Raw genomic sequence first — 26,645 nt, 5'->3', positions numbered from 1 at the left:
GTTGTGTAAATAATACAATGATTGCCAAAGTAATTGATTGAATTTATAAATATAAAGTAAAGAAAGTTTCTGTGAAATGCTCTGTTCAACTGTTAAACAGAAGTAAATGGTTGGAGATACAACAGGTTGAGGTGCAGTGACTAATCTACAAATTGAGAACTTAAGCGTCTGCGTGGTTGGAACCTCCTTGCCATTGGTTTCTTCTTCACCCACCCTAGTCTTCCAAGGAACTCCTCAATCAACCTACGAATTTATGTAGAGGAATAAGACACGGAGCAAAATGAAAACCAAACATGCTACATAAGACCCAAGTAAACTCACAGGCTACAAATGGCCTTCTGTGATGATGCCAGCTCGCGGTCCGGGAATGAATCCTCCAATCGGAAGCTCAACCAAACATAGAGATCCAACACCTTCCGTTTTTGTACCAAAAAAGAAATTTTAGTTGCAAATCCACCTTTTATAATAATAGTGAAAAATGGAATTCAGTAACATATTTCCTTGAAGAAGCTCAAGTTAAACAGAACCTCTATCTTCAGCTCCAGAGCTTGACAAAAGAATGCTATTGACAAATTAGGAACTAAATGACTTACTGTAAAGAGTAGTCAATGTTTTTGCCTTTAAACCTCTATTGATATCGAAATCATTTACAGCCAGGAGAAAATGTACAGTTATCTACATACGCCGTTGGCTGTGGGGATGCCGATGGTTCAATGGCCAAATTACAAGAGTTTTCATTCGAATTTCTTGGCCAAATTTACAACTAAATCAATGGAACTTTTATATATATATATATATATATGCAGTAAAAGTTTAGAACTTATGTACCTTAAGAACTAGCAATTACTTAACTCCAATCCCTTCATTATCCAATTAATTCCAAACATACAACAGATGCACCTCCTTTTCTAGTGTGCAGTGCCTACAATCACAATAAACTCTGAAAATTCCATTCTCAATAAAACTTATGTACCTTTTGATTCTAAAATTATTCCTAAACATTGCAATTTACAATTCTAATATTATAACTATTTCTTGGTTTATTAGAAGTGGTGACTATGCAAAAAAAGAAAAGAAAAAGTAATGCCTATTTAAGAAGATTGTAGTCACTTGCAAAGTCCAATAAAAAATTTTCAGATTCTCGGTTATGTCTACTTAAGTTGTTGATTATTTCGAACACTGCTACAAAGTAGAAGATTGCATCAATGAGTAGAATTTCTGAACCAATGATATTTGGTAACAAGACCAAGTTTTGTCCCCCAGGATCAAAAGTGATACTAAAAAGAAAATTACCTTGTGTATGGATTCAAGCTCCTTGACAGCAGCATGTGTTTCTGGCACCTGAAGTGGTCCTGGTGTAAATATTTCTCGCAGCCGTACTATGCCTTTGTTTGCATAATTTCGTGCAAACTGGTGCATCATGATATATCGTATTAATTCATAGTTAAAAACAAACGTCAATAGTTTTTCAAGAACTATAAACTTGATCTTACTTGTGTGAGACCCTGAGATGAAATCTTATCACCCATGTCAACTGGACTGCACAACACATAAATTAATGATACTGAAACTGAACAAGTTAACAAAAGAAAAAAGCTACCTAACTTGCTCAGTCCACCAAGTTTTCCATCCAAGTTGAAGTCCACCAAGCCAGGTAATCATGTTTTAAAAACTTGGGGGACAAGCTAAAACAAAAACAAATTTTGACCTTTTCAGATGGATAAAAGACGATACCTGATGCAGAAAAGGTACTTATCATGCAAATCGAGCGGCAATTCATCAATAACAGCAGCAACTTTCTGACCAAAATTGTTGACATTCTTAGTAGCCAAGAAGAAAGCAACATATTGGGATATGTTCCCCTGATTGATGGGGGGAGAATGATAAAAACATACCAAACTTTCTTCACAATCAGAAATAAAATAATTCTCAGATAATTTGGCGTTGTCCAGAAAGTGCTCCTGCCAAAATAAAAAGCCTCTAACTATCAAATATTTGGAAACAGATTACTGTCATAATGCAAAAAAGGTCGAGTTTCTACAAGTTTTTCAAAATTTTAACAATCAGATTTACTTGTCAGTTGGCTGAAAGTAGTCATTACAATTTTCAAATGTTCCAACTCATTCAATGAGGAATCATGGTTTGTTTTACAACCATAATTTCTTTACTTGTTTAAACCTTTTTATCATTTTTTACCAGTTTCAACCAGCACTCAGTTGATGTCCAAGGAAATTAAAAGTGAATTATCAAAACAGAATGGAGTTTTTTTTTTTTGATAAGTAATAACCAGTTTTATTGAAAGCGTAAAGGCGCTCCAAAGTATACCGTGAATATACAATAGGATCACCTAACTAGAAAGGGAAAAGCGAACAAGAAAGTCATCGTAACTAATCGACATCAGGAAGACATACGCCACAGTCCAAAAGTACAATGTATGAAAGCAATAGGATAATAAGTCTTCCAAGGAACCCTCCAAGTCCTCAAAACACCTATTATTTCTCTCCCTCCATAGACACCCAAAAAGCATGTAAGCACCATCTTCCAAACTGCAGCATTCCCCTCCTTCCTGAAGACCACCAACAGGCGAGCAAATCGGAAACCCGTCTCGGCATCACCCAAGACAACCCAAACCGACCGAAAAATGCGCACCACAAAGTATAAGCTACATTGCAATGAAGAAGAAGATGATCCACCGTCTCCTCATTCCTCTTGCACATATAACACTGTTTTTCACAATCACATGCCGCTTCCTTAGGTTGTCTAGGGTCAAAATTTTGCCCAAAGCTGCCGACCACACAAAGAAACTCGCCCTCGAAGGAGCTTGTGTACGCCACACTCTTCCAAGGGAATCGCCTCCCTTCAGTACATGCCAAGGAAGCAAATAGAAGTTTGACCTTGAAACGGCCTCTTTTGGAGGAAATTCACCACAACCTATCTTCACACACTCGTCTCACTTGGGCAGAATGCAACACCTGGAAAAAAGAGGCAAATACATCCACCTTCCAATCATGAGCCCCTATAGAAAAACTAACATTCCACTGATTAGAGCCACCCCGCACCTCCAAATGATCCGCAACTGAGGCGTCCTTCGCACAAACAATACTGAATAATTCAGGGAAAACTGTCTTGAGAGCTATATCTCCACACCACAAATCATGCCAGAAGCGAACCCTAGTCCCATCCCCCACCTCAAAATGCGTAAAGCCTTGGAAAGTGTCCCACCCTTTCCTAATATTCTTCCATAACCCTACCCCAAAAGTACCTCCAATCTCCATAGAGCACCACCCTCCCCATAAGCTTCCAAACTTAGCATCCACCACAACCCTCCACCAAGCATCTCTTTCTGATCTATAACGCCACAACCATTTTCCTAGCAGGGTGCGATTGAACACAATTAAGTTTCTAATACCCAACCCCCCTTCTTTAATCGGAGTGCAAACCTTTGACCACTTCACCAATTAGTATTTGAACTCTTCGCCTAGCTCACCCCATAAGAAATTACGTTGTAACTTCTCAATGCGCTTGGCAACGCTAACCGGAATAGGGAAAAGAGATAGATAATAAGTAGGCAAGTTAGCAAGAGTGCTCTTGATAAGTGTGACCCTGCCACCTCGACAAATTCAAACTTTTCCAACCTGCCAGCCGACATTCTATCTTTTCGATAACTCCATCCCAAATATGCTTAGCCTTATAAGGGGCCCCCAACGGCATACCAAGGTACTTTATTGGTAGAGAGGCAACCCCACACCCTAGAATACCGGCTAACATGTCCACTTGCTCCACATTCCCTACTAGATTTAACACCGACTTAGCCAAGTTAACCTTAAGACCGGATGCAACTTCAAATAGTAAAAATAGACTCCGCAAATATTGTACTTGGGCGGGCATAGCATTGCAAAAGATCAAGGTATCATCAGCAAACAAAAGGTGGGAGACCGCAGTATTACCGACCTTGAATCCATCTAGCAGCTCTCCATTAACCGCCGCCGAAATCATCCTGCTCAAAGCTTCCATCACAAAAACAAACAACAAAGGAGACAGGGGATCCCCTTGCCTCAATCCCCTGGAACTGCTAAAAAAACTGTTCGGAGAACCATTGACTAGAATTGAGAATCGCACCGAAGAAATGCAATGTTCTATCCAAGAGCACCAAATCCCCCAAAACCGCATCTCCTTAGCATATATAACAAGAAATCCCAATTCACATGGTCATAAGCTTTTTCCAAATCCATTTTACAAATAACCCCTGACTCCCCAAATCTCAACCGACTATCAAGGCATTCATTAGAAATCAAAATAGGATCTAAAATCTGCCTACCCTTAATAAAAGCACTTTGCGACTGAGATATAATATTGTTTAGAACTACCTTCAATCTATTTGCTAAAACCTTGGCTATGATTTTGTAGATACCTCACACAAGGCTAATTGGCCGGAAGTCTTTGAGATTGATAGTGCCTAAAACCTTCGGAATAAGTGAAATGAAAGAAGCATTGAGGCTCTTCTCGAACAACCCTCCTACGTGAAAATCTCTAAACACCTTTATAATATCCCCCCTCACAACCTCCTAGCAAGTTTGGAAGCCATAGAAAACCCATTGGGCCCGGCGCCTTAAAGCCATTCATCTTGAACACTACCTTTCTGACCTCATCCTCTTCAAAGTCTCTCTCCAGCCAACTAGCCTCCTCTTCCAATATGGAATCAAAGGAAATACCTTCTATCATAGGCCTCCAACGGCATTGCTCCGTAAAAAGTTTTTTATAGAACTCAACTATGTGCTCATTAATCTCGGTCGGGTTTGAAGAGGGATTGTCTCCAATCATAAGAGTATCTATAGCGTTGTGTCTTCTATTAGAGTTGGCTATAGAGTGAAAGAATTTAGTACACTTATCACCTTCCTTCAACCACATCACCTTGGATTTTTGCCTCCAACTCACCTCCTCCATAAGAGTGCATTTCTTTAACTCGCGAACCACCTCTGCCTTCCTCCTTACCTCCTCCGCATCCAGGGCCTTACTTTCTTCGTTCAAATCTAACACCTGGAGCTCTTCAAGAAGCAACCTCTTATTCCTACCAATGTTGCCAAACACCTCCTTGTTCCATGTCTTCAAATTCATCTTCATGGCCTTAAGCTTGCAAGCAAGAACAAAGCTCGGCGTACCGTGGAACACATAGGAGTCCCACCATTGTTTCACTAGGGCCACAAACCCTTCCGCTTTCAGCCACATATTTTTGAATTTGAACGGCCTTTTCCCCTTTGACACTTCCCCCAGCTCAAGAATGATAGGGAAATGATCAGAGCAAAGGCGAGAAAGCCTCTTCTGTCTAACCCCTAGAAACCAGGCCTCCAAAGCTGGGGAAACAAGAAACCGATCAATCCTTGACCACAGAGGGGGATCGTTAGATAGCGACCAAGTAAATGAGCCCCCAACCAGGGGGAGATCCATTAGTCCTTGTTCATAAATAAAATCAGAAAATTCCATCATAGCCGAATCTAGATGAGCTCCCCCTAATCTTTCGTTAGGGAACCGAGTGACATTAAAATTGCTGCCAATACACCACGACATGTCCCACCAACTCATAATGCCAGCCAACTCCCAAAGGAGCCTTCTATCCCTATATAAATTCGGACCATATACCCCAGCAAAAGCCCAAACAGAGTGATCCCCAATATTCCTGAAAGACACCGCCAAGGTGTAAGCTCCCACACAAACATCGACCTTCTCCACCACCTTGTTATCCCATATAATCAAAATACCACCTGACGCCCCGCTAGAATCCAAACAGCACCAATCCACATGACTCCGCCCCCATAAGCTACGGACAATATTGCGAGACATACCCTGAAGCTTGGTTTCTTGAAAGACAAACAATATCTACCTGCCAGTCTCTAAGCATATTACTCACCCTCAAACGTTTATCCCTCTTGTTCAACCCTCTTACATTCCTAGATAGAATGCTTAGCTTCATAAGGTTACTACATGCCCCCTCCCCTTTCGATTACCACGGCTAGAGCTCATACTTCTAGCATCATAATTCACCGAGCACTCCAAGTTCCTAACCTCCCTCTTGCCCTTAGTGCCACTACTTGGATTAGTAACCATCGCATGATTCCTTCGTTCCTCTTCTAAAAAGGTCAATAGTGCTAACAATTGCAGCTTATGACCCATTTACGAAATCTCCACAATCGGATAAATCTCATTAGCACATTGTATCACCCAATCCGAATAGCCCGATACACCCCCTGCATTAGGAACATATGTGTTCAAAGAAGAAGGCACATCAGCATCACAAACCCCAACCCCTCATCCTCCCTGCCCAAGCTACAGATGTCCTCGTCTCCAGATGCTTGAACTTCTACTCGTGACTCAACGACCTTGCCATCCTCTCCAATAGACTAGCCAGCTACACAAAACTCAACCACTTATGAACACTCGAGTGGAGAACCAACAAAGAACCCTTCGTCCCGAGGATTACCCAGCCCCTCACTAACCTGTACGCACTTCTGTATCACGTTGCCATGAGACCCAAGCTTTGAAATTCTGGCCTCACCCACTGGAAATGACATCTTCGCCGTCATGTGATGCAAAGCTGCCTTCCCACTTACCAGAGATGCAACTGCCGGTGAGTTCAGGGGATCACCGGCCTTAATTCACGCACCAACACCGCCAGACACCTTTCCAGACACGAACATCTCTTGATTGGCAGGGGATCTACTAGTGATGGCTTCTCCGACGACATCTGTGTCAATCCTCCCTTTCCCCTAGTCAATATCTCGTTCGCTGATGATCTCTGTGGAGCTCCGGCTACACCTAACGATTCCTCACCGCTGGGAAGACCACCAGGCACATCCGCGATACTTGCTGAAGCAGCGGCGAGGACATCCGTGACTGCCGGTGATGACGACGATGACGCTCCTGTGTCTCCGGTCCAACCCTCAAGCCTTTCCATCAATGGGCCGCTTGTAAGAATAGGGTGTGAACAATTCTTATTACTCCTCCCACTTGGTCTAGACTGTCCTCGACAATCCTGGCCCAATCCCGAGCCCACAGCTGGTTTCAACTTATAAATAAATTTCATTTTAGCCTTAAAACCTCTCGTGGGCCGTGAGCCTTTCCCTGCGACCCCACTCCTTCCCCTTTCGAATACATCCTTCCTTAACAGATATGTCTAAAGTAGGACCTCTCGCATTCCGTGGGCCTTTCCCTGCAGATTGGTCAAGTTCATGGCCTCTCAAGGGTTGTGAGCCTTGCCCAACATCCCACTCCTTCCCCTGCGACCCTTGCCTAATAGAATGGGCTAGATTCGAACCCCTCTTTGCCTGTAGAAGCCCACTATTCTCCACCCTTTTAAGAGCCAATTCCAATCTCTGAAGACCCATGTCAATTTCTCCTTTTAGCCACCTTAACGTCTCTCTGCAATTGTGGAGCTCAAGACTTACACAAGAATGGGTCTGAATCTGACACTTAGAGACCTCCTGTCCTGTCAGCTCTTGCATAGTACTGTTACTCCTTGTAGGCGCCCTCACCAGCGCTTGTAAGTCACACGCCGGAGCCCTAGCCTCTCGCGCTTTTTTCTCCATAATTTTCTTCACCTCCGGCTGTCGGATACCATCGCCCTCCTGACCACAAGGTGGCCTCGCCGGATTCTGGGTCTGCTGCCTTGGCATCAAGCCTTGTTTCCCTGTGTCTAGTACATGCTTCTCCAATCCTGTTGTGGATTCCTTCAACCATCTGGGCACTCGCACAACAGGCTCTGTAAATGGACCAAATAACTCCTCCACCGGATTTACTGACAATGGCAAGACCTCAGCGTAGCTCCTCTTGTCCTTCCTCTCCTGAACTTTCTTCTCTTCTTTGGAACTTCGGAGAGACGAGTTAGCAAAACGCACTTCCAAGATGAAGCGTTTCCAACCTTGCCCGTGGCGCCCTTCTGGAAAAAGGACCGAACCACTCCTCCTCCCATCAAATTCCTCTATCGTCAGGAAACACCCATGTCCATTGGAACAACGCTGCGCAATAATCCGTGGGTAACCCACTGTGGATTGATCCCAGAAGACCTCTGAAGGTTCCACTGCCACCAGTTCCTCCACATTATGAACTAACCACTCTAACTCATCATTCTGAATGAAAATGGATCTTTGTTTCCCTTTGCTCCTCTCGAAAATCCTCACCCCATAAGCTCCTGCCCTCACCACCCTTTCGAACTCCTTCGCCTCTATTGACCATCTTTTCCCTCCCGCCATGATTCCACCTCCCCTATCTAAGAACACACCTCACGCGCCACCCACGCTCCACCACTCAAGCCAGGAAGAGAAGCTTGACCTTTTTAATCATTTCAAGGTCAATTTCAATATGGTGATCATCAACAATATGGTCAACCAACTTCACTGACATTTCTTCATGAGACCTAGAAAGCAAATGAAAAACAAATATGGAGTTTTCTTGGGAGCTATAATATGTAATTGATGGATACTCATTTCTGGGGAGGAGGATAGATTACTAAAAATACACTCATCAAAGTCGGGAAATATTACACTCATCCAAGTGATTTTTCTCTTTTTTTTTTTTTTTTTTTTTGTTCTTTTGCACTATCACATGCAGTGTACAGGGAGGGCAGGAGAGTGAAGCTCCACATACAATGTAAATGAATTTTCGCTTCTCTTTTCTTTCTTTTCCTCACACGTAAAAATCCATGACATAACAGATTGAATCATAACCCTTAGCATCAGCTATGCAAACACAATTTTAATTGTTCTAAAAAATGTATAACTCAATATATATATATATATATATATATATATATATATATATATATAAGCATGAAACAAGTAAATAGATGGCTATAGAAGATACAAAGAAAACAGAAATTGTCAAGTGAACGCCTACCAATATCTGATGGAGGTCATTTGTTTGGTGTACACGTGAGTACATGAGCATGAGTTCAAACGTAGGAAATAGTCCAGCATGCTGCATAAGAAGAGTTACTTCGATTAAAAAAATGATGATGCAACGTAAAACGATGATACAAAAGCACATATTTATATTGTAATTGAAAAGCAATTAGTAGTCAGATGCATAAGATGTGGGGTGGCCATTTTGATGATGGTAGAATGACCTCTAGAGTGGGCGATGGGGATTTGAGTGATGAATGAAGCAAGGGTAGATCCTCTGCATCTATACAAGTCACTTCACCAACAGGAAATTTTGATCCATACCGGCCCGCTCTCCCTACAGGTAAATTCAACAAGCCATCTGAAGCATTCATGGAGGATCAGAATATACAGATCATACCATTCCAAGCTCAGGAAACAAACAACAACACAACATCATCACCAAGCGACTATTCTTTACTCGATACGCAAGTGTTGGCATAACAGATGATATCTTGATAGCACATAAATTAGTCGAGCATAGTGACCATTAGGTAATTCCAGACAAAGGGAGATCTGCAGCCATGAGCCTCTAGCCTCACCCATGGCTCACTTCAAGGGCAAGCCCCAAACTCATTCCCAGCTTTCAATGAGATACAGCACATAACGAATGTAAGAGAGAGTATCCAACATCTATACTCAAATAATGTAGCAGGCATAATGTCTTGATGATCTCAAGCTCTACATACTGCACGCTCTTCTTCCAAAATACATAAAAATATTAAAAAAAAAAAAAAAAAAAACTATCAATGCAGCAAAAAATGGGAATTAACATTTAACTAAAATAAATATCTATTGTTACATTGATGTCAAAAAGTTGCAGGTTACCAACAGAAAAAGGAAATCCTTTCACAAAATTTTCCGGCCCAATTTCCACATTAACATGAGCTTTATAGATATTGAGTAACAAGTAACAGTTAAAACTTACAACCATGCTAAAAATCACTACCAAAACAAAATTCTATAGTTTGGCTAGGATTAAGCTACCTACAATTTGCTTGATTTCTGAAATGGTAAGATCCCGCATCTTAATACCATCAAACTTCTTCATAGTTGAAAATATGATCCTGGAGATGTTCAAATTGAGACCCATCCCTATGGGATCACTAACCACAAGGACATCATAGTCACTGCTTGCATCGTTGAACATTGTTTCCTGCAGTCCTAAAGAATTTTTTAACTCAGCAAATCCATAATCATCAACTATAGAGGACCATAAGAGAGAAAATAAACAAGCAACAGAAAATTGAGAGAAGGTTTACTTTTATGTTTGTGTGTGTGTGTATATATACAGGGAGAGAGAGAGTGGAAAACATGGAAAAAACCTTCAAAGTACAATAAGAAAAATCACACTTCCACTAGGAGAAGTAGCCATTGTAAATGAATTTTGTTATCAGTATATACCAAACACATAACTCACCGTAGAGGAAAACATATTTTAGATAAGGGGGAGAACTGTGAGTTTTTCACAAATTTATAACAGAACAAGGAAAAAAACAAAGTAGATAAAAAAAGAAGAAGAAGAAGAAACAAGGAAATGTAAATGAGATCAATTGAGAAAATACATCTGTTGCAATGTACTAAGCATAGGTATAACAGAGGCGAGATAAAGCTTTTTAGACACAGGAAGGAAGGCATACCTGTCTGGTTCGAGTCTCAGGCGGCAGTGAACCATAAACTACAGAACAAAGATGCTTTCCCTCATTTTCAATTTTCTTCTACAGTGGTGGAGAGGATACAAATGTACTTAGAAAAGTTATGTTACAAAATAAAACTCATATTATGTCACATGTGCATTGTTTAAACAGAACTCGGAAAAGAGAAAGAAACAAAGTAACCTTATGTCAAGAAATTAAACTCTACGTAGGATATCAACGGAAACAAAAGTTGGAAAGTAAATTTTCTATCTTTCGTAAGGCAAGGAGCAGAGTTTAAAACATGAGTAGAAGAAGGTTTTGATTGAAGGAAACCCTTCAGTTCTTGAGTAAATAAAAAGAGTGCTTCCACTTCTGCCAGCTTGATCTCTTCCAGCAGCACAACAGTAGCATTAGCTCCTCTGGCCACCACTCAGACTACTGAGGACCTGTATCTTCTCCCTCTTTCTCATTCTCCTTCTATTGGAAACAGAACTTAGGGGCATAGCAAAATACTAGCCTTTGACAAACACTGAAATAGGATGCCCTAGAACACCTTGAAGCGAAGTCCATGGCAAATACTCATTTGAACTCCATCAATAAGAAGATTTACTGAATCAAACTCTTTCATTCCAGACCACCTAAGTAGAGCCATGAAGATAAATTCATGGGTTACCATCATCCCGTAGGCCTCAAGAGTTTTAAATTGTAAGTCAAATTTTGTCTATCTGCTCCCTCTTTCTCATTCTCCTTCTATTGGAAACAGAACTTAGGGGCATAGCAAAATACTAGCCTTTGACAAAGACTAAAATAGGATGCCCTAGAACACCTTGAAGCGAAGTCCATAGCAAATACTCATTTGAACTCCATCAATAAGAAGATTTACTAAATCAAACTCTTTCATTCCAGACCACCTAAGTAGAGCCATGAAGATAAATGCATGAGTTACCATCACCCGTAGGCCTCAAGAATTTTAAATCATTAGTCAAATTTTGTCTATATTATTTATTTATTTTTTTTTATGTCGAGGAACCTCTCCAAGGTAGGGTCCTTCGGACCCACTCCTACAAAGTAAACCCTGGTCCCGTGCACCGCACCCTTGAAAGTTTTTCCACACAGAACTGGTTAAATCGCTGGCTTTTCAGTAGGGGGTGTGGCCCCAAGGGATTGTTTGCACCCATGAGGTGTTGAACCTTGGACCTTGCAGGGATGATGCCTCAAGACCAAGGCCTCCACCACTTGGGCCAACCCCTTGGGGTTTTGTCTATATTATATGGCATACTTACAGGCTAACTAACAAAGTTTCCAAACTGTAACTAGAGAATTCCAAATTGTGCAACTTAGTAAACAATGAAGAAAGATATTATATGACATCTCTGAGTCCAACTTGAAAATTATTAAATTTCTGAGTCCGATTTGAAAATTATTCCAAAACCACACAACAAAATTATGTATCGATCTGTCTGCTGAAGCATACCACCAATTCTACCATCATTAAAAATATAGATCGATCTAAAAATCTAAACATTGGGGGGGTCTTCAAAGTTTCATATAATTTCAGATTGGAATACAGCTTTCTGTCTCCACCTCCTTCTGCTGAAATATCCTTACATATCTGAGCAATCAACTACAATCTCCTCTCCAAAGCTAATTACATGTGCAGCTTGAACATGCTTTTAGAGCTTCTTGGGCTCAAGTATGAAAAGACTTACAAGTAGAAGATAGGAACTTGATATTTATTTATCAATAATAATTCAGAAAAAAAAAAAAAAAAAACTTAGTGTTGCATGGTGCAAGAAGACCGGGGAATCCATTGATCATCTTCTACTCCACTGTGAAGTAGCTAAATGATTTGTGGGAATTAATTTTCTGTCTTTACAGAATAGAGTGGGCAGTGCCCCAACGGGTGGTGGAGTTATTAGCTAGTAGGAGAGGCCATGTTGGTAACCACCATAATATAGAAGTTTGGAGGATGATTCCCCTTTGCTTGATGTGGTGTATTTGGAGAAAACGCAATACCAAAATTTTGAAGATTATGAGAGAACTGAAGTTGAGTTAAAAGCTATTTTCAAAACCCTTTATGGGTGGATGACTGCTTTCAACAGTTCTCACTTTTCTAATATTTTAGGATTTCTGATTTTTCTCTTCTTCTTCTTCTTCTTCTTCCTAGTTGGGTGTCTCTCTTGTATACTTCATGTATACTTTAGGTTGTGCCCCTTATCGCTTTCTAATAAGATTGAATTACTTTTCAAAAAGAAAAAAAAGAAAAATACATAGTTTTTACCTTTTATTACTTTGCTCATGATCCAACTCCAATCATAAGAACTCTTAACAAGTCTGTCAACCGAAACTAAAGAACCATAAATAGTTTGATTTCTATCAAATTCAGCATCCATTACCAGTATCAGCTTAAAGCCCATTTTGCAACTCCCAAATATCTTTCCAGAAGCTATGCTCCATGCCTCAAGAATGTGTCCTCTATTAGGATCACGATTCTGACATGATCTACCGTTTCTACTTGCAAAAAAAAAAAAACATGTTCTACTGTCTCCATTTAACCATGTAACACAAGTCAGGTATTTTATACAGGTAATTCTAGCTCTTAGCTTGATTGAGCGTAGATGTACCCAAGCTTGTAAGACTCATGCAGATCAGACGTTAGATCTGATACAGTTAGGAAAATTGCTTTATTAAGATAAAAGGAACCAAATCAACATAGCAACAGTTTTAGAATAGTTTCACACCTACCACCCACATGGTCATTCTACGCATTTTTTCTTTCCTTTTTTCTTTTTGGGGGGGGGGGGGGGGGGGGGGGGGGGGTAAGTACATATCTTTTCATCTAAATACACGCACCAAAAAAAAAAAAAAATTGTAAGATAGCAAGATAGGCTCATGTTCAATGCAAATATATCATTGCAACAAGAAAATTTAGACAAGAAAAATAATGATTCAGGACAAAATAGTTAAACCCACGTCAAGTGGGATTAAACAAGAGAGAAACATGGGAACAGAACATAACGATAAAAGTAGAAGCAAAAGAGAAGTAACTACTGACCTTTAATCCGTATATCCCATAACGCGAAAAGGTTACAATGCAATCGCCTGTTTGTATATGAGAGAAGGATCCAAGAGGGACCTTTGATGGAACTAGTGGTGAAAGTCTCTCATAATATTGAACCTTGTATGGCATATACAATAAAAAAAGGTTTTCCACGGAAAAATCAGTAACATGATACAAACACCACAACAGTAGCATACAACTTAACAGCCACATAATAGTAGACTAGCATAACATATTACAAGATCTTTTTTATTCATTTCTTTCTGTTGAAGATGGGAGGGGGCATTGTGAATTAGAAAATATAGAATGATATCGGCACATTACCATTTGTATGCCCAAACATAAAAGTCTGAGGATATTAGTTAATCAAAGACAATTTATAGGAATTATGACTACTTCAAGAAAAGCCACTACGGAGACCAAAAAGTGGGACTCCCTAAACTTTGTTGCAGAGGAATTTCAGGTTCATTTTAGTCCAATGCAGGTAAACAGAATGAATACATCTAAAAAGAAGAAAGAAAAAAAGTTTCTTACCAACAACAAACTTCTGATTAAATTATCATTAAGAAAAAAGAGAGATAAAAATGTTACCCTTCCTTCTTTTTTTAAAGATATTCAACAGAGAACCAATAAATTTGAAAGATGGCAGCGTGGCCTAAATCACATAGAAAAAGATGAACCATGGAGAAAAAGAGAGAGCGAGAGAGGGGGGGGGGGGGGGGGGGGAGCTCAAAAGGATAACAGAAGAAATATATATATATATATATAAAATAAAAAATAAAAAATAAAAGTCACATTACATTAGGCTTCACAATTCCATTCTATCTTCTCCCCCCCTTTTTTTTTTTTTTTTTTTTTTTGTGAAGAAAATTTGTGATTCTATCTTCTCTTTTGAGCACTGAAAGAAAGTATACTCCATATGGACCTGAATTTTCAAGTTCAACCAACCCATTTTCAAAGAAATAAGCCACTGCCCGACGAAACAGCAGAGGAGATAATAAGAAATGCCTGCCTGCTCAACCATATAGCCAATAGAAGAATTTGTAAATATGCCACTTAAAATCAATTATTTCAAATCCACAAAAAAAAACTTAAAAAAGGTTCTCATCTATTTACGGAAGAGGTAAAGTAGGTTTAATATATCCTTTATGAACTACAAGAAGTAAATTTTGACTCAAGATTACATTAAATAGATTATTACCTCAATCTCATCACCTGTCACTTTGAGTATTTCCTGGATAAGGGGAACAGCAGCTGCATCTCCGCAAAGGTGAAGCTCATCAGCAGAGATTCCTAATAGAGCACGTGTAAATGAAAAACCCCTTGTCCTACATCCCAACATCTGAGGAAGGGAAGATAATAAGAATATGAATATAAATAACTGCAAAATATAGGTACCTAAAGAAAATTCATAAGCTCGAATTTATATAAAACAACATCGATAAAGACAAAGCCACATAGTCCAAAAACTTGGGGTTCTCTGGACCAATATTACTTCACCACGAATTTCCATCTAGGCCTCATCTTCAAACATATAATTGACCAACATGATGTTCAAAGATACTTATAATTGTGATGGTAAAATAAGCAAAGCAAAGATATTGAATCAAAGTATTGTTATAACATGAAAATCGACTCCCTTTTATTAAATAAGACGATCTTTTAAATACAATTATACGTGATTTAAATCAGTTTCGTGATCCTTTATGGCAGACACTAACCTTTCCCATAATTGGTTGATTCCCATCTACAAAGTATTGAAACTAAATCATTTGCATTAAGGTTCACTTTCACTAATTTCACATTTATATAGAATTTAATTAACAGCAAACAAATGCTGATGAACTTGCTAAAATATGCAGGAAGTAAGTCTCCAGATAAAGCAAGGGCATGCCTGAATTTCATCAATAACAGCGCAATGGTAGTCTGATGTTACATCAGCCATCTCAACTGTCACAGCCTTGTGTTCTGCACCATCAATTTCCTCTCTTTCTTGTCCCGTGATAAGATCACAAGGGACTTTTGCCTTGTTCAACCGTTTAGCCACCTCCCAAGCCAACAATCTCAATGGACCACAGTATATGCCTGCATAGTAATGACAGATGCTTAAGAAGTTTACATACAGTTATAATACTCTCTTAATTCTTCAACTAAGAGGATTTGGTAAGGAATTTACCAGATGAACTTGACTCAAGTTGCTTCAGAGCATGGTATTTTTTACCACTATTTGTGGGACCCATATGCAGGATAACCTTGCGATGTTTCTTTCGAGCATTTGGGTACCATGTATGAGGACAACTAAAATAAATGAAAAACTCCGTTGTGAGGATTCTATGACGGTAAAAGAAATATTGCATTCACAATTAGCATAAGCATAATGACAACAATTACTGGTATCCTATGACTTGAGTATGTGGATAAGACATTTATTAGAACATTGGAAAAAAGGCTTCATTAGAATCCAAACTTTTTTTTTTTAATAAGGAATTGAAATATCATTAAAAGCATAAGGCGCCACAGGTACACAAAAAGTATACAATAGAAACCACCTAACTAGCTAGAAGGAGAAAAAAGACAAGAAAATTGTTAGAAGAATGTAGAAGAATGTGTTAGAAGAATGTAGAAGAATGTATTAGGGTATGAGGGCAATTTGGTCATTTATGTATTCTCAAAGCTTATATATAATATGTGTGAGGTAGGCTATGTATCTTTGAATAGCCTCCTCTTTTCTCTATACTTTAAAACCTCTCAACATGGTATCAGAGCCTAGGGTTTATACCTTTTCCTGATATCTTATTCTTCTCTCCCAAATCTTTTTTTTCTTTCTTTTATTTTAATCGTTTTTTTTTCCCGGTTCTCTTTCCTTTTTTTTTTCTCTCCCATTTATATTGCTACTGATTGAACTTAGTTGACGTGCTGGGCTTCAAGCCCGTGGTGGAAGATGGCGCTAGGTTCCCCATCGCCGATGGTATGAACCGCTGTCATCTCCATGGGCCTTAAGTCGTCGTCGATGATCGGTTGGTGCTGTCTGTGGTGATTACCGCTCTCTGCGGTGGCCGGAGGTGTGTTTGTCGTCGTTGGTTGTTTTCCGGCACGATCTGGGTGTCGCCGGCATGGTTTGGGTGTCGCCGGCACGGTTTGGTGTCGTTGGTTGTTTTCCGGCACGATCTGGGTGTCGCCGGCACGGTTTGGGTGTCGCCGGCACGGTTTGGTTGTCGTCGGCGAGATCTGGTTGTCTCCGGCGCAGTTCCGGCAAGGTCTGGCTGTCTCCAGCGAATTTCCGGCGATGTCTGGCAGTTTCCGGCGTGGTTCCAGCAGTTTTCACAGACGAAGAGTGGGTGTTTGGCTCCGGGTTCCTGCTGTCGCTTATTCGGGATAAGGATATCCCAAACTTCAACCGGGATAAGGCTATCCGGGTTTCTGGTTCTCCACTGTCCAGACCGGTTCAGCCAATTTCCGGCCGGTTCAGCCCATTTTCCGGCCGGTTCAGTCCATTTTCCGGCCGGTTCAACACGGTTCAGGTCAGTTTTTGCTAATTTCTCTCGGTTTCTTCCGGTTCACTATGGTTTAGACCTGTTTTTGCTCAACTTCAGTCCGGTTCAGGTCAGTTTTTGACGTATTTTATCGATTCTACCATGGTTTGAGTTGTTTTTTGGTTGGCATTCATCATTGTCAGCAAGCTTTGCTTTGAGTTGGGGCTGTTTTGTGTGGATTTTTTTTTGGTAGTTCGCTGGTTGGTGGACTTGTGTAGTTGTTTGCATTTGGTTAGTGCATTATCATGGCTCCTCCTTCCGATTTAATTAATTCTGCCTCTATGGGTCCGGCTACTATGACACTTGTGAAACTTAATGGCAAAAATTATAGTTATTGGTCACGATCTGTGGAAGTATACTTGAGAGGAAAAGGTCTGTATTCTCACTTCGAATATGAGCAATCTCCGGAAGATGACTCCAAAGGCCTTTGGGACCAGGCCGATAATCAGATTATATCTCTTATGTTGAATAGTATTGAACCTCACATTGGATCCTCATGTCTCTATCTTCCTACTGCTAAAGCAATTTGGGATCATCTCCGACATATGTACTCTGGCGCTGGGAATATCACTCGAGTTTATGAGGTGTGTCAACGATATTTTGGACTAGAACAAGGTACTCAATCTTTAGATGAGTACTACAATCAGGTTGTGACCGTCTGTCGGGAAAGAGACATGTATCAGCCACTCTCCACTGACTTGCAGAAAATGGAGAAGCAACGTCAAGATGTGGATGTGGTTCGATTTCTTCTCGGCTTGAAACCTGAGTATGAGTCTGTTCGTGCGCAGATTTTGGGAGGTTCTGATCTCCCATTGCTTTCTGAGGTTTTTTCTTGGGTTCAGCGTGCTACTATTTCTGATCATGGTTCTTTGTTGAGCATGGAACGTACTGGTGATCGTGCTGCATTTATTGCTGCCCGTGGTAGTTATGGTGGTTCCCGTGGGGGGCGTGGCAGTCGAGGTGGTCGTGGTTTTCGTGGTGGCCGTGATTTCCGGGGAGGTGGTCGCATTGGAGGTCGTGGGCCTCGCAAATGCACTCATTGTGGCCGTACCAATCATTCTGTGGAGTTTTGTTGGGACTTACATGGCACACCATCTGGGTTTGCCAATCAGGTTACTTCTCATGAGGGTTCTCTAGCCCCGGCTGGACCCCTTGGTACTCCAAGCTCACCCCTTGAGAATGATCTCATCTCCATCCCGAAAGATGAGTATGCTCAGTTCTTAGCCCATAAGCAGGCCTCTTCCTCTTCCACTGCTACTCTTGCTCAGTCAGGTACTGCATCTCACTGTCTTTTATCCTCCACTAGCAACCCGTGGGTTATCGATTCTGGCGCCAATGAACATATGACTGGTTCGTCTACTTTCCTCTCTAATTATCATCCTGTCGCATCACCTAGAAGTGTCACCCTAGCTAATGGTTCCCTATCCAAAGTGGTTGGTTTAGGCACTACCCATCTGAGTCCTGACATTGAGTTGTTATCTGTTTTACATGTCCCTGGCTTTCCTTTTAATTTGTTATCTATTAGTCAAATCACAAAATCCCTTAACTGTTCAGTTAGTTTTTATCCTTCTCTATGCATTTTTCAGGATCTCAAGACGAGGAGGATGATTGGTATGGGGCATGAAGTTGATGGCCTCTATTATCTCGATCTAGCACCCACAATTTCCTCTCATGCGTTGCAGTCGTCGGCCTCCGCTCTTCAGTGGCATTGTCGTCTTGGTCATCCTTCCCTTTCTACATTGAAGCATCAAGTCCCCAGTCTTCGTCATGAGACGTCTGTGCCTTGCGAAGCTTGTCAGCTTAGCAAGCATCATCGTGTCTCGTTTCCGTCTCGTGTTGTTAATAGGGTTTCTAGTGCTTTTGAGTTAGTTCATTCTGATGTATGGGGTCCAATTAATATCGCAGCCAATAAATTTCACTATTTTGTGACCTTTGTGGATGATTTTTCCCGTATGACATGGTTATTTTTAATGAAAAATCGTTCAGAGTTATTTTCTATTTTCCAACTTTTTCGCACTATGATTAAGACTCAATTTGCTCAGAAAATCCGTATTTTGCGTTCGGATAATGCTAAAGAATATACATCTCATTCATTTGCCTCTTATTTGTCTGATAAAGGCATTATCCATCAAACATCCTGTGCTCACACTCCACAACAAAATGGTGTGGCTGAACGCAAAAATCGTCATTTATTAGAAATCGCACGTTGTCTCTTAATTCATATGCATGTTCCCAAACAATTTTGGAGTGATGCTGTCCTCACCGCTTGTTATTTAATTAATAGGATGTCCTCCTCGGTCTTAGATGGTACCTCTCCTCATTCTCTTTTATATCCTTCTTCCTCCCCATTCTCCTTGCCATTGAAGGTTTTTGGGTGTGTTTGCTATGTTCATAATTTGGGTCCCGGATTTGATAAGCTTGATCCTCGTGCTACTAAATGTGTCTTCCTTGGGTATTCCACAACCCAAAAGGGATACCGTTGCTATAGTCCGGTTCTTCGACGCTACTTCACTAGTGCCGATATCACATTTGTTGAGTCTCTCCCCTATTTTTCCGCTACTACCTCTTTGGGTGACCCTTCCCTTGAGCCTGATGTCGAGTCTCTTCCGCTGCCTATTCCTCTTCTCTCTGTGCCAGTCTCTCCTTCTCCTCCGGTCTCGCTACCTCACCACCAACCTGCTCCACTCCAAGTCTATCAACGCCGACTTCGACCATCAGCTCCTGCACCGCCATCATCATCCTTATCGTCTCCAGATCCGCTGCCTCCACATCCATCCGACCACTTGCCTATTGCCCTACGGAAAGGTACACGTTCTTGCACTACCCAACATCCTATTAGTCAGTTTGTCTCCACTCGTTCTTTATCCCCTACATTTTCTTGCTTTATTTCCCATCTCTCTACTGTTTCTATTCCTAAGACAGTGCAGGCTGCAATATCTGACTCTGGTTGGAGGCAAGCTATGGAATTGGAAATGAAGGCCTTGCATCACAATGGGACATGGGAGCTTGTTCCCTTACCACCTAATAAGAAAACTGTGGGTTGCAAATGGGTCTACACAGTTAAGTTTCATCCTGATGGTTCGGTTGAAAGATTGAAAGCTCGGTTGGTTGCTAAGGGCTATACGCAAACGTATGGTATTGATTATGATGACACTTTTTCTCCTGTTGCCAAAATTTCATCTATTCGTGTTCTTATTTCCATGGCTACTAATCTTGATTGGCCCTTGTTCCAATTGGATGTCAAAAATGCCTTTCTCCATGGGGATTTGAGTGAAGAAGTTTATATGGAGCAACCACCTGGGTTTGTCGCTCAGGGGGAGTCTCAGGGCTATGTCTGTAAATTAAGAAAGGCATTGTATGGTCTCAAGCAATCACCGCGGGCATGGTTTGGAAAGTTCTCTGAAGCGGTATTGAAGTTTGGTCTGCAGAGATGTCAGACAGATCATTCAGTATTCCACTTACATACTAGTGCTGGCTATATTCTCCTTGTGGTATATGTAGATGACATTGTCATTACTGGGGATGATTCAGGAGGCATTGCCCGATTAAAACAATTCCTACAGGATCAATTTCATACAAAGGATTTGGGCAAACTTCGATATTTTCTAGGCATTGAAGTTGCTAGATCTCGAACAGGTATCAACTTGTCCCAGAGAAAGTATGCACTTGACTTATTAGAAGAGACAGGTCTTTTGGGTTCTCGGCCAGTTGATGTTCCAATGGATCCAAATAAGAAATTACTAAAGGATGAAGGTGAATTATTTGAAGATCCCGGCAGATACCGTCGTCTAGTTGGGAAGTTGAACTATCTTACTATCACCAGGCCAGATATTTCATATGCTGTTAGTGTTGTCAGTCAATTCTTGGAGGCTCCTCGGGTTTCACATTGGGAAGCTGTTACTCGGATTATTCGTTATGTAAAGAGACAACCTGGTCTAGGAATATTGTATAGACCAAATGGACATCTCAGGGTAGAAGGTTTTACTGATGCAGATTGGGCAGGTTCTCCTTCAGATAGACGGTCTACTACAGGGTATTGCACATTCTTTGGTGGTAATCTTGTAACTTGGAAGAGTAAGAAACAGACTGTGGTGGCACGATCTAGTGCTGAAGCAGAGTACAGGGCAATGGCTCATACGACTACTGAGTTGACATGGTTACAACATTTCCTTCAGGAGATCGGCTTCTCGACTACTACTCCTATCCCATTATCTTGTGATAACCAGGCTGCCATACATATTGCATCTAACCCGGTTTTTCATGAAAGGACTAAACACATTGAGGTTGATTGTCATTTCATCCGAGACAAGATACTCAATGGAAACATATCTACAGTATTTGTGAAGTCTGGAGACCAATTAGCTGATATGTTTACAAAGTCTTTATGTCGTAACCGGTTAGAGTTTATTTGTTCCAAGCTGGGCTTATATGATATATATGCTCCAGCTTGAGGGGGAGTGTTAGAAGAATGTAGAAGAATGTGTTAGAAGAATGTAGAAGAATGTATTAGGGTATGAGGGCAATTTGGTCATTTATGTATTCTCAAAGCTTATATATAATATGTGTGAGGTAGGCTATGTATCTTTGAATAGCCTCCTCTTTTCTCTATACTTTAAAACCTCTCAACAAAAATCATGATAATTGAGCACCAAGGGAGAAATAAATGCAGTTGTCCAAAGAAAAAGAGTGTAGGAGGACTCGAGCTCCTCCAACATTCTCTCGTGGTCCCCAAAATTTCTATTATTTTTTCTCTTCAAAGTCACCACAAGAGGCAAAGGGGCATCGTCTTTCACACGATAGCACTCCGAGTGTTACTGGCAGTTCACCAACAAGCAAGCAAGTTGACTAATCGGCTAGGCATAACCCAAGACAACCAAAGCGCCAAAAAAAAAAAAAAAAAAAAAAACATTTCATAAGGCGCAAGCAATCTCACAATGGTCCATAGACTCCACAGTTCTCTTACACATCCAACACCTGTTAATTACAATGACATGTTGCTTCTTAAGATTGTGAATAACAAGGATCTTTCCTAGTGCCTTCGACCAAGCAAAGAAAGCCACCATCAAAGGAGCCTTAGTCCGCCAAATATTCTTCCGAGGGAAAGGAGAGCCATCAATATGAACCAGGGCACTGTAGAAAGATCTAATATTGAACAACCCTTTTTTGAAGAGGGACCAAAGTTTGTCTTCACCTTCTTGTCTCCCGCTAACTGAATATAACAAGCTGAAGAATGAGGCAAAGATATCCACCTCTTAGTCATAGGTTGCTCAGCTTAGAAAGAAAGAAAAAAAGTCATTAGTTGCTCTAGCAAAGCTGCTCCATTGATTAGAGCCACCAAAAAGCACCAAGTGGGCCGCTATAGAGGCATCCTTCACGCAAGCAATACCAAATAAATCTAGAAAGGCTTCCTTTAGAACTTTATCACCACAGTTCATGCCAAAATATAACCTTGGAGCCAACTCCCACTTCAAATCTAGTATGACTTGAAAACCCACCAATCCCTCCTAACATTCTTCCATAACCTCACTCCATACACCCCAACAAGCTCATTAGAACACCACCCACCCCATGAACTGCCAAATTTAGCGTCCACCACAACTCTCCACCAAGCTTTTCTTTCATACACATATCGCCCTAACCATTTTCCTAGGAGAACACGGTTGGACATTTGTAGGTTCTGAACCCCCAATCCTCCCTTAGAGATTGGAGGGCAAACCTTGGACCAACTTACCAGTTGAAATTTGAACTCTTCACCTAGCCCCCCATAAGAAATCTTGTTGAAGCTTCTGTATATGGTTTGCAATACCCACTGTGAGAGGGAAAAGGGACATGAAATATGTAAGCAAATTGGAAAGGGTGCTCTTGATAAGGGCAATCCTGTCACCCTTAAACAAATACATTTGTTTCTAACTAGCCAACCACCGCTCTATCTTTTTCAATAACATTGTCCAAATAGACTTGGCCTTATAGGAGGCCCCCACCAACGAGAGACTAAGATACTTCATAGGCAAAGAAGAAAACCCCACAACCTAGAATGCCAACCAACCCATCCACATTCTCAACATTACTCACAGGAACCAATTTTGATTCAGCTAGATTAATCTTTAATCCAGAGACAGCTTCGAAGCATAAAAATAAAGCACAAACCTCACAACCCAGAATGCCAACCAACCCATCCACATTCTCAACATTACTCACAGGAACCAATTTTGATTCAGCTATATTAATCTTTAATCTAGAGACAGCTTTGAAGCATAAAAATAAAGCATGCAGATAGTGAAGGTGGTCAAGCTTAGCCCCACAACAAACCAAAGTGTCATATACAAACAAGATGTTTGAGATGTTAACCTCCTTAGACCCCAGAGAAAAGCTTGAAAGAAAACCCCATCAATAGTTGCATAAATCATTCTACTTAAGGCCTCCACAACAATAACAAAGAGAAAAGGCGACAAAGGATCTCCCTATCTAAAACCATAGGAGCTACTAAAGAAACCGAACAGAGTGCCATTCACCAAAACGGAGAAGCACACCGAAGAAATACAATGCGTTATCCAAGAACCCATTTATGTGGCGTTTCACATTGCCTGGGTGTGAAAAAAAGGATGTGCTTATATAGAAGCATGCTCTCTCTAAATGGTATGAGGCCTTTTGGGATAAACATAATAACAAAAACTGTGTGGGCTAAAGCCCAAAGCGGACAATATCATACTACTTAGAGCAAGGCTGTTACATATGGTATCAGAGCCAAAACCAGCCTGGGATGAAGGATGTGCACAAGCCCATAAGGGCCGCCAACGAGGATACTAGGTCCCTAGAGGGGGTGATTGTTTAGGCCCTATTGCCTGTGTGTTGGAAAGGGGACATACTTATATAGGAAAACCCAACTGACATGATCCTAGGCTTTCTCAATATCCAACTTACAGAGCACTCTGACTCGCCAAATCTTATTCTTCCCTCCATGCATTTAATAGCATAAGCACAAAATCGAGGATTTGCCTACCTCTAACAAAAGCATTCTGGGGCTTCGAAACAATCTTTTTGACGAGCCTTTTTCGACCTATTGGTAAGGACTTTACCAATAATCTTGTAAACTCCACTTACAAGACTAATAGGGCAAAAGTCCTTAAGATTATGGCCCTAAGAACTACTCCAACGACCACGTACATGCAAACACATACACAGAGAGAGACACACATAAAATGCAAGAGTGAGGATTGAGGGGTTGTATTGGTGTCAGAATGAGGACTTATTTTTGGTTAATTCAAAGATATGATTTCATTAATTTCATTGAGGGGCTGTTCTACTTTGAAGAATGTTAGTTTTCTCAGAAGATGTAAAGACTAGATAGTTTCTAATCCCATATAATGTCAAGCCACATGATTTTGTATCCATATCACTAAAATAGAAACAAAAATAAGGAATAGAATCATTAACCTAAATGAACAACATAGCAATCTGTCAAATATGCATTACAATAAATAGATAAATAAAATCATTTAGAATGCTATGCTAGAGCAAACCAAAAGGTCGTGATATCCAAGTACTCAGACAAGTATTACGTAGTTTCAGTCTATATAATTTTCACGTACAGAATTATTGCATTAAAAAGGCAAAGGTAATTTTTTTTCTCCCAAGTGAAGATAACATTACTATTGTAATTGTGAGCCACAATTCTTACGTGAGATCTGTAAAGTCAAACTTCGTGGTACCAACAAAACTACTGTATTTTCTCGTTGCACGAGAAATGGTAACTAAAGCTGCAATCCTCAATTCCAAGTGCAGCCAAATGGGATCCATATTTCCTGCTACACAATGAAGAGAAAGGGACTGAGAAAAACTCCAAAACAACACGACCAGTTCAAAACCCACAACTATAAGTATTTATGTAACTATCAAATCCGAATAATTGATAGCATGATGTGAAAATGAACATTACGAAATACTCATGTTAGCTAATAATATTAGTAGTATCAAGCTAAATAGCCACCAACTTATAAGTGTGACCAGTCCTATAGCTGAATTAGGCACCTGTGACACCTGATAAAACATAGAATATCTCTAAGCAATTAATGCTCATGTCAGAACTAGATGATATGAACATCTACTCAAACAACTCAAGTTTTTCCCCTATAGCCATTTATAAGAGAACTTACTAAAGTAGAAAATTAGAGATTGAGGATAATTTTATTGACATTCCACCATGTTCAGTACGGGTTTGTTATTCAGTATATCTATTGCAAGATAAGGATATGGTAAATAACATATATAGCCTAAAAATAGCAAATTTTGAAATTTGTTGTTTCCTTTCTTCGTTTTTTCAATTAAAAGAAAAAAATCAAAATCAAAACAGCCGATCCAAATTGTTATGTAAGATTCAATTCTCAATTTAGTCTTTCTTTAAACCAAACACTTTTCTTTCTTATAGGATTGAACAACCATACAATATACTTCTCAGCTGAGATTGACAAGGATATTTAGAAACACAGAGAAATTTCATTCTGCAGTAAACCCAGAAAACAACAAAATATGCTCAACTAAAGCCACCATTATCAATTTTGACTTAAAAAAAAAAAAAAATCAAAAACAAATTTCTTACGTTCTTTATATTTTCCACAGTTTTCTCGGGTACCAAACACCTTCAACTAAATCATTAAAAAAAAAAAAAAAACCAAAACAAAACTTTAACACAAAATTGAAGATTTATTAAAGAAAATGAAACGAGGGTCCGGAGGTCGAACCGTGTAGCGTACGAGAAACGCCCATAGACGACGAAACTCTTCGACGAAGTAAGAACGAGGCCATTGCTTTTGGGATGTTACGGGTGCTTCACAGAGGACAGGGGAGGAACTCTGTAGGTGATCGTGTACAGAGTAGTGCCCGGGGAGGAAGGATCAAGAAAGCTGACTGGGCAGCTGTCCTCCACCGTCTAGTACCTATATGTACTGGCTCACTACGGGCTAAAGGGTGGGATTTGAGATATTGAAATTGCTGTAACCGTGGACCCTCGTTTGATCTCCGGGCCTCGTTTTCATTTTCTTTGATAAATCTTCAATTTCGTGTTTAATTTTTGTTTTGTAATGAAGGTGTTTGGTACCAAGAAAACTGTGGAAAATAAACAAAGAAAAAAGTTTGTTTGTTTTTTTTTAAAAAAACTCAACCCAAGTTGTGGAAATTGATAATGGTGGCTTAGTTGAACATAGTTTGTTGTTTTATAGGATTACTGCAGAATGAGATTTATCGGCAATCTCAGCTGAGACCTGTATATTGTATGCTTGTTCTATTATAGAAGAAAGAAAAGAATTTGGTTCAAGGAAAGACTAAATTGAGAATTGAATCTTACATAAGGTGTTTTGATTTTGATTTTGATTTTTTATTTATTTTTTCAATTGAAGAAAGGAAACAGAGTTTTCAAAATTTGCCAAATGTTGAAAAACTTAGGGGTGCAAACCGCCCGCTAACCGCTAAACGCTATAACCGCCTAACC

The 26,645-nt window shown here is 40.2% G+C and overlaps 1 protein-coding gene across 4 annotated transcripts; it reads right to left on the bottom strand.

Annotated features, from left to right (window-relative positions):
- Positions 1–21: 21 nt before the first annotated feature.
- On the bottom strand, positions 22–26,313 carry LOC132177429 (DExH-box ATP-dependent RNA helicase DExH16, mitochondrial). 4 transcript variants are annotated; one of them, XM_088516078.1, is made up of 16 exons: positions 25,900–26,303; positions 24,840–24,966; positions 15,805–15,926; positions 15,523–15,713; positions 14,830–14,970; positions 13,623–13,745; positions 10,571–10,648; positions 9,918–10,086; positions 9,116–9,228; positions 8,887–8,967; positions 1,896–1,961; positions 1,735–1,795; positions 1,494–1,534; positions 1,294–1,410; positions 322–413; positions 22–243 (listed from the first exon to the last, which is right to left on the bottom strand). In XM_088516078.1, exons 1-16 carry the CDS (start codon positions 25,961–25,963, stop codon positions 141–143), a joined length of 1,689 nt encoding a protein of 562 aa, XP_088372204.1. In that variant the 5' UTR covers positions 25,964–26,303; the 3' UTR covers positions 22–140. The 4 variants fall into 4 exon arrangements, with proteins under 4 accessions (XP_088372204.1, XP_059445729.2, XP_059445732.2 ...); XM_059589746.2 differs by having other exon boundaries at positions 1,494–1,539; positions 1,735–1,799; positions 25,900–26,302; XM_059589749.2 differs by having other exon boundaries at positions 1,494–1,539; positions 1,735–1,799; positions 24,840–24,963; positions 25,900–26,302.
- Between the last annotated feature and the right edge of the window lie 332 nt (positions 26,314–26,645).

This window comes from Corylus avellana, chromosome 4 (assembly GCF_965113065.1).
Source record: "Corylus avellana chromosome 4, dhCorAvel1.hap1.2, whole genome shotgun sequence".
Lineage (NCBI taxonomy): Eukaryota > Viridiplantae > Streptophyta > Magnoliopsida > Fagales > Betulaceae > Corylus > Corylus avellana.
Note: the sequence above shows the minus strand (reverse complement) of the source record. Positions and strands in the feature narration are given on the sequence as shown.

Excerpts from the sequence above, each read along its gene's own strand:
- LOC132177429 (XM_059589746.2), bottom strand. The coding sequence starts at position 25,963 with ATGGCCTCGTTCTTACTTCGTCGAAGAGTTTCGTCGTCTATGGGCGTT. Across the intron at positions 24,967-25,899 it reads CGTTTCTCGTACGCTACACG|CAGGAAATATGGATCCCATT; the intron begins GTTCGACCTCCG and ends TTCATTGTGTAG. Across the intron at positions 9,229-9,917 it reads AGAAATCAAGCAAATTGTAG|GGAGAGCGGGCCGGTATGGA; the intron begins GTAGCTTAATCC and ends ATTTACCTGTAG.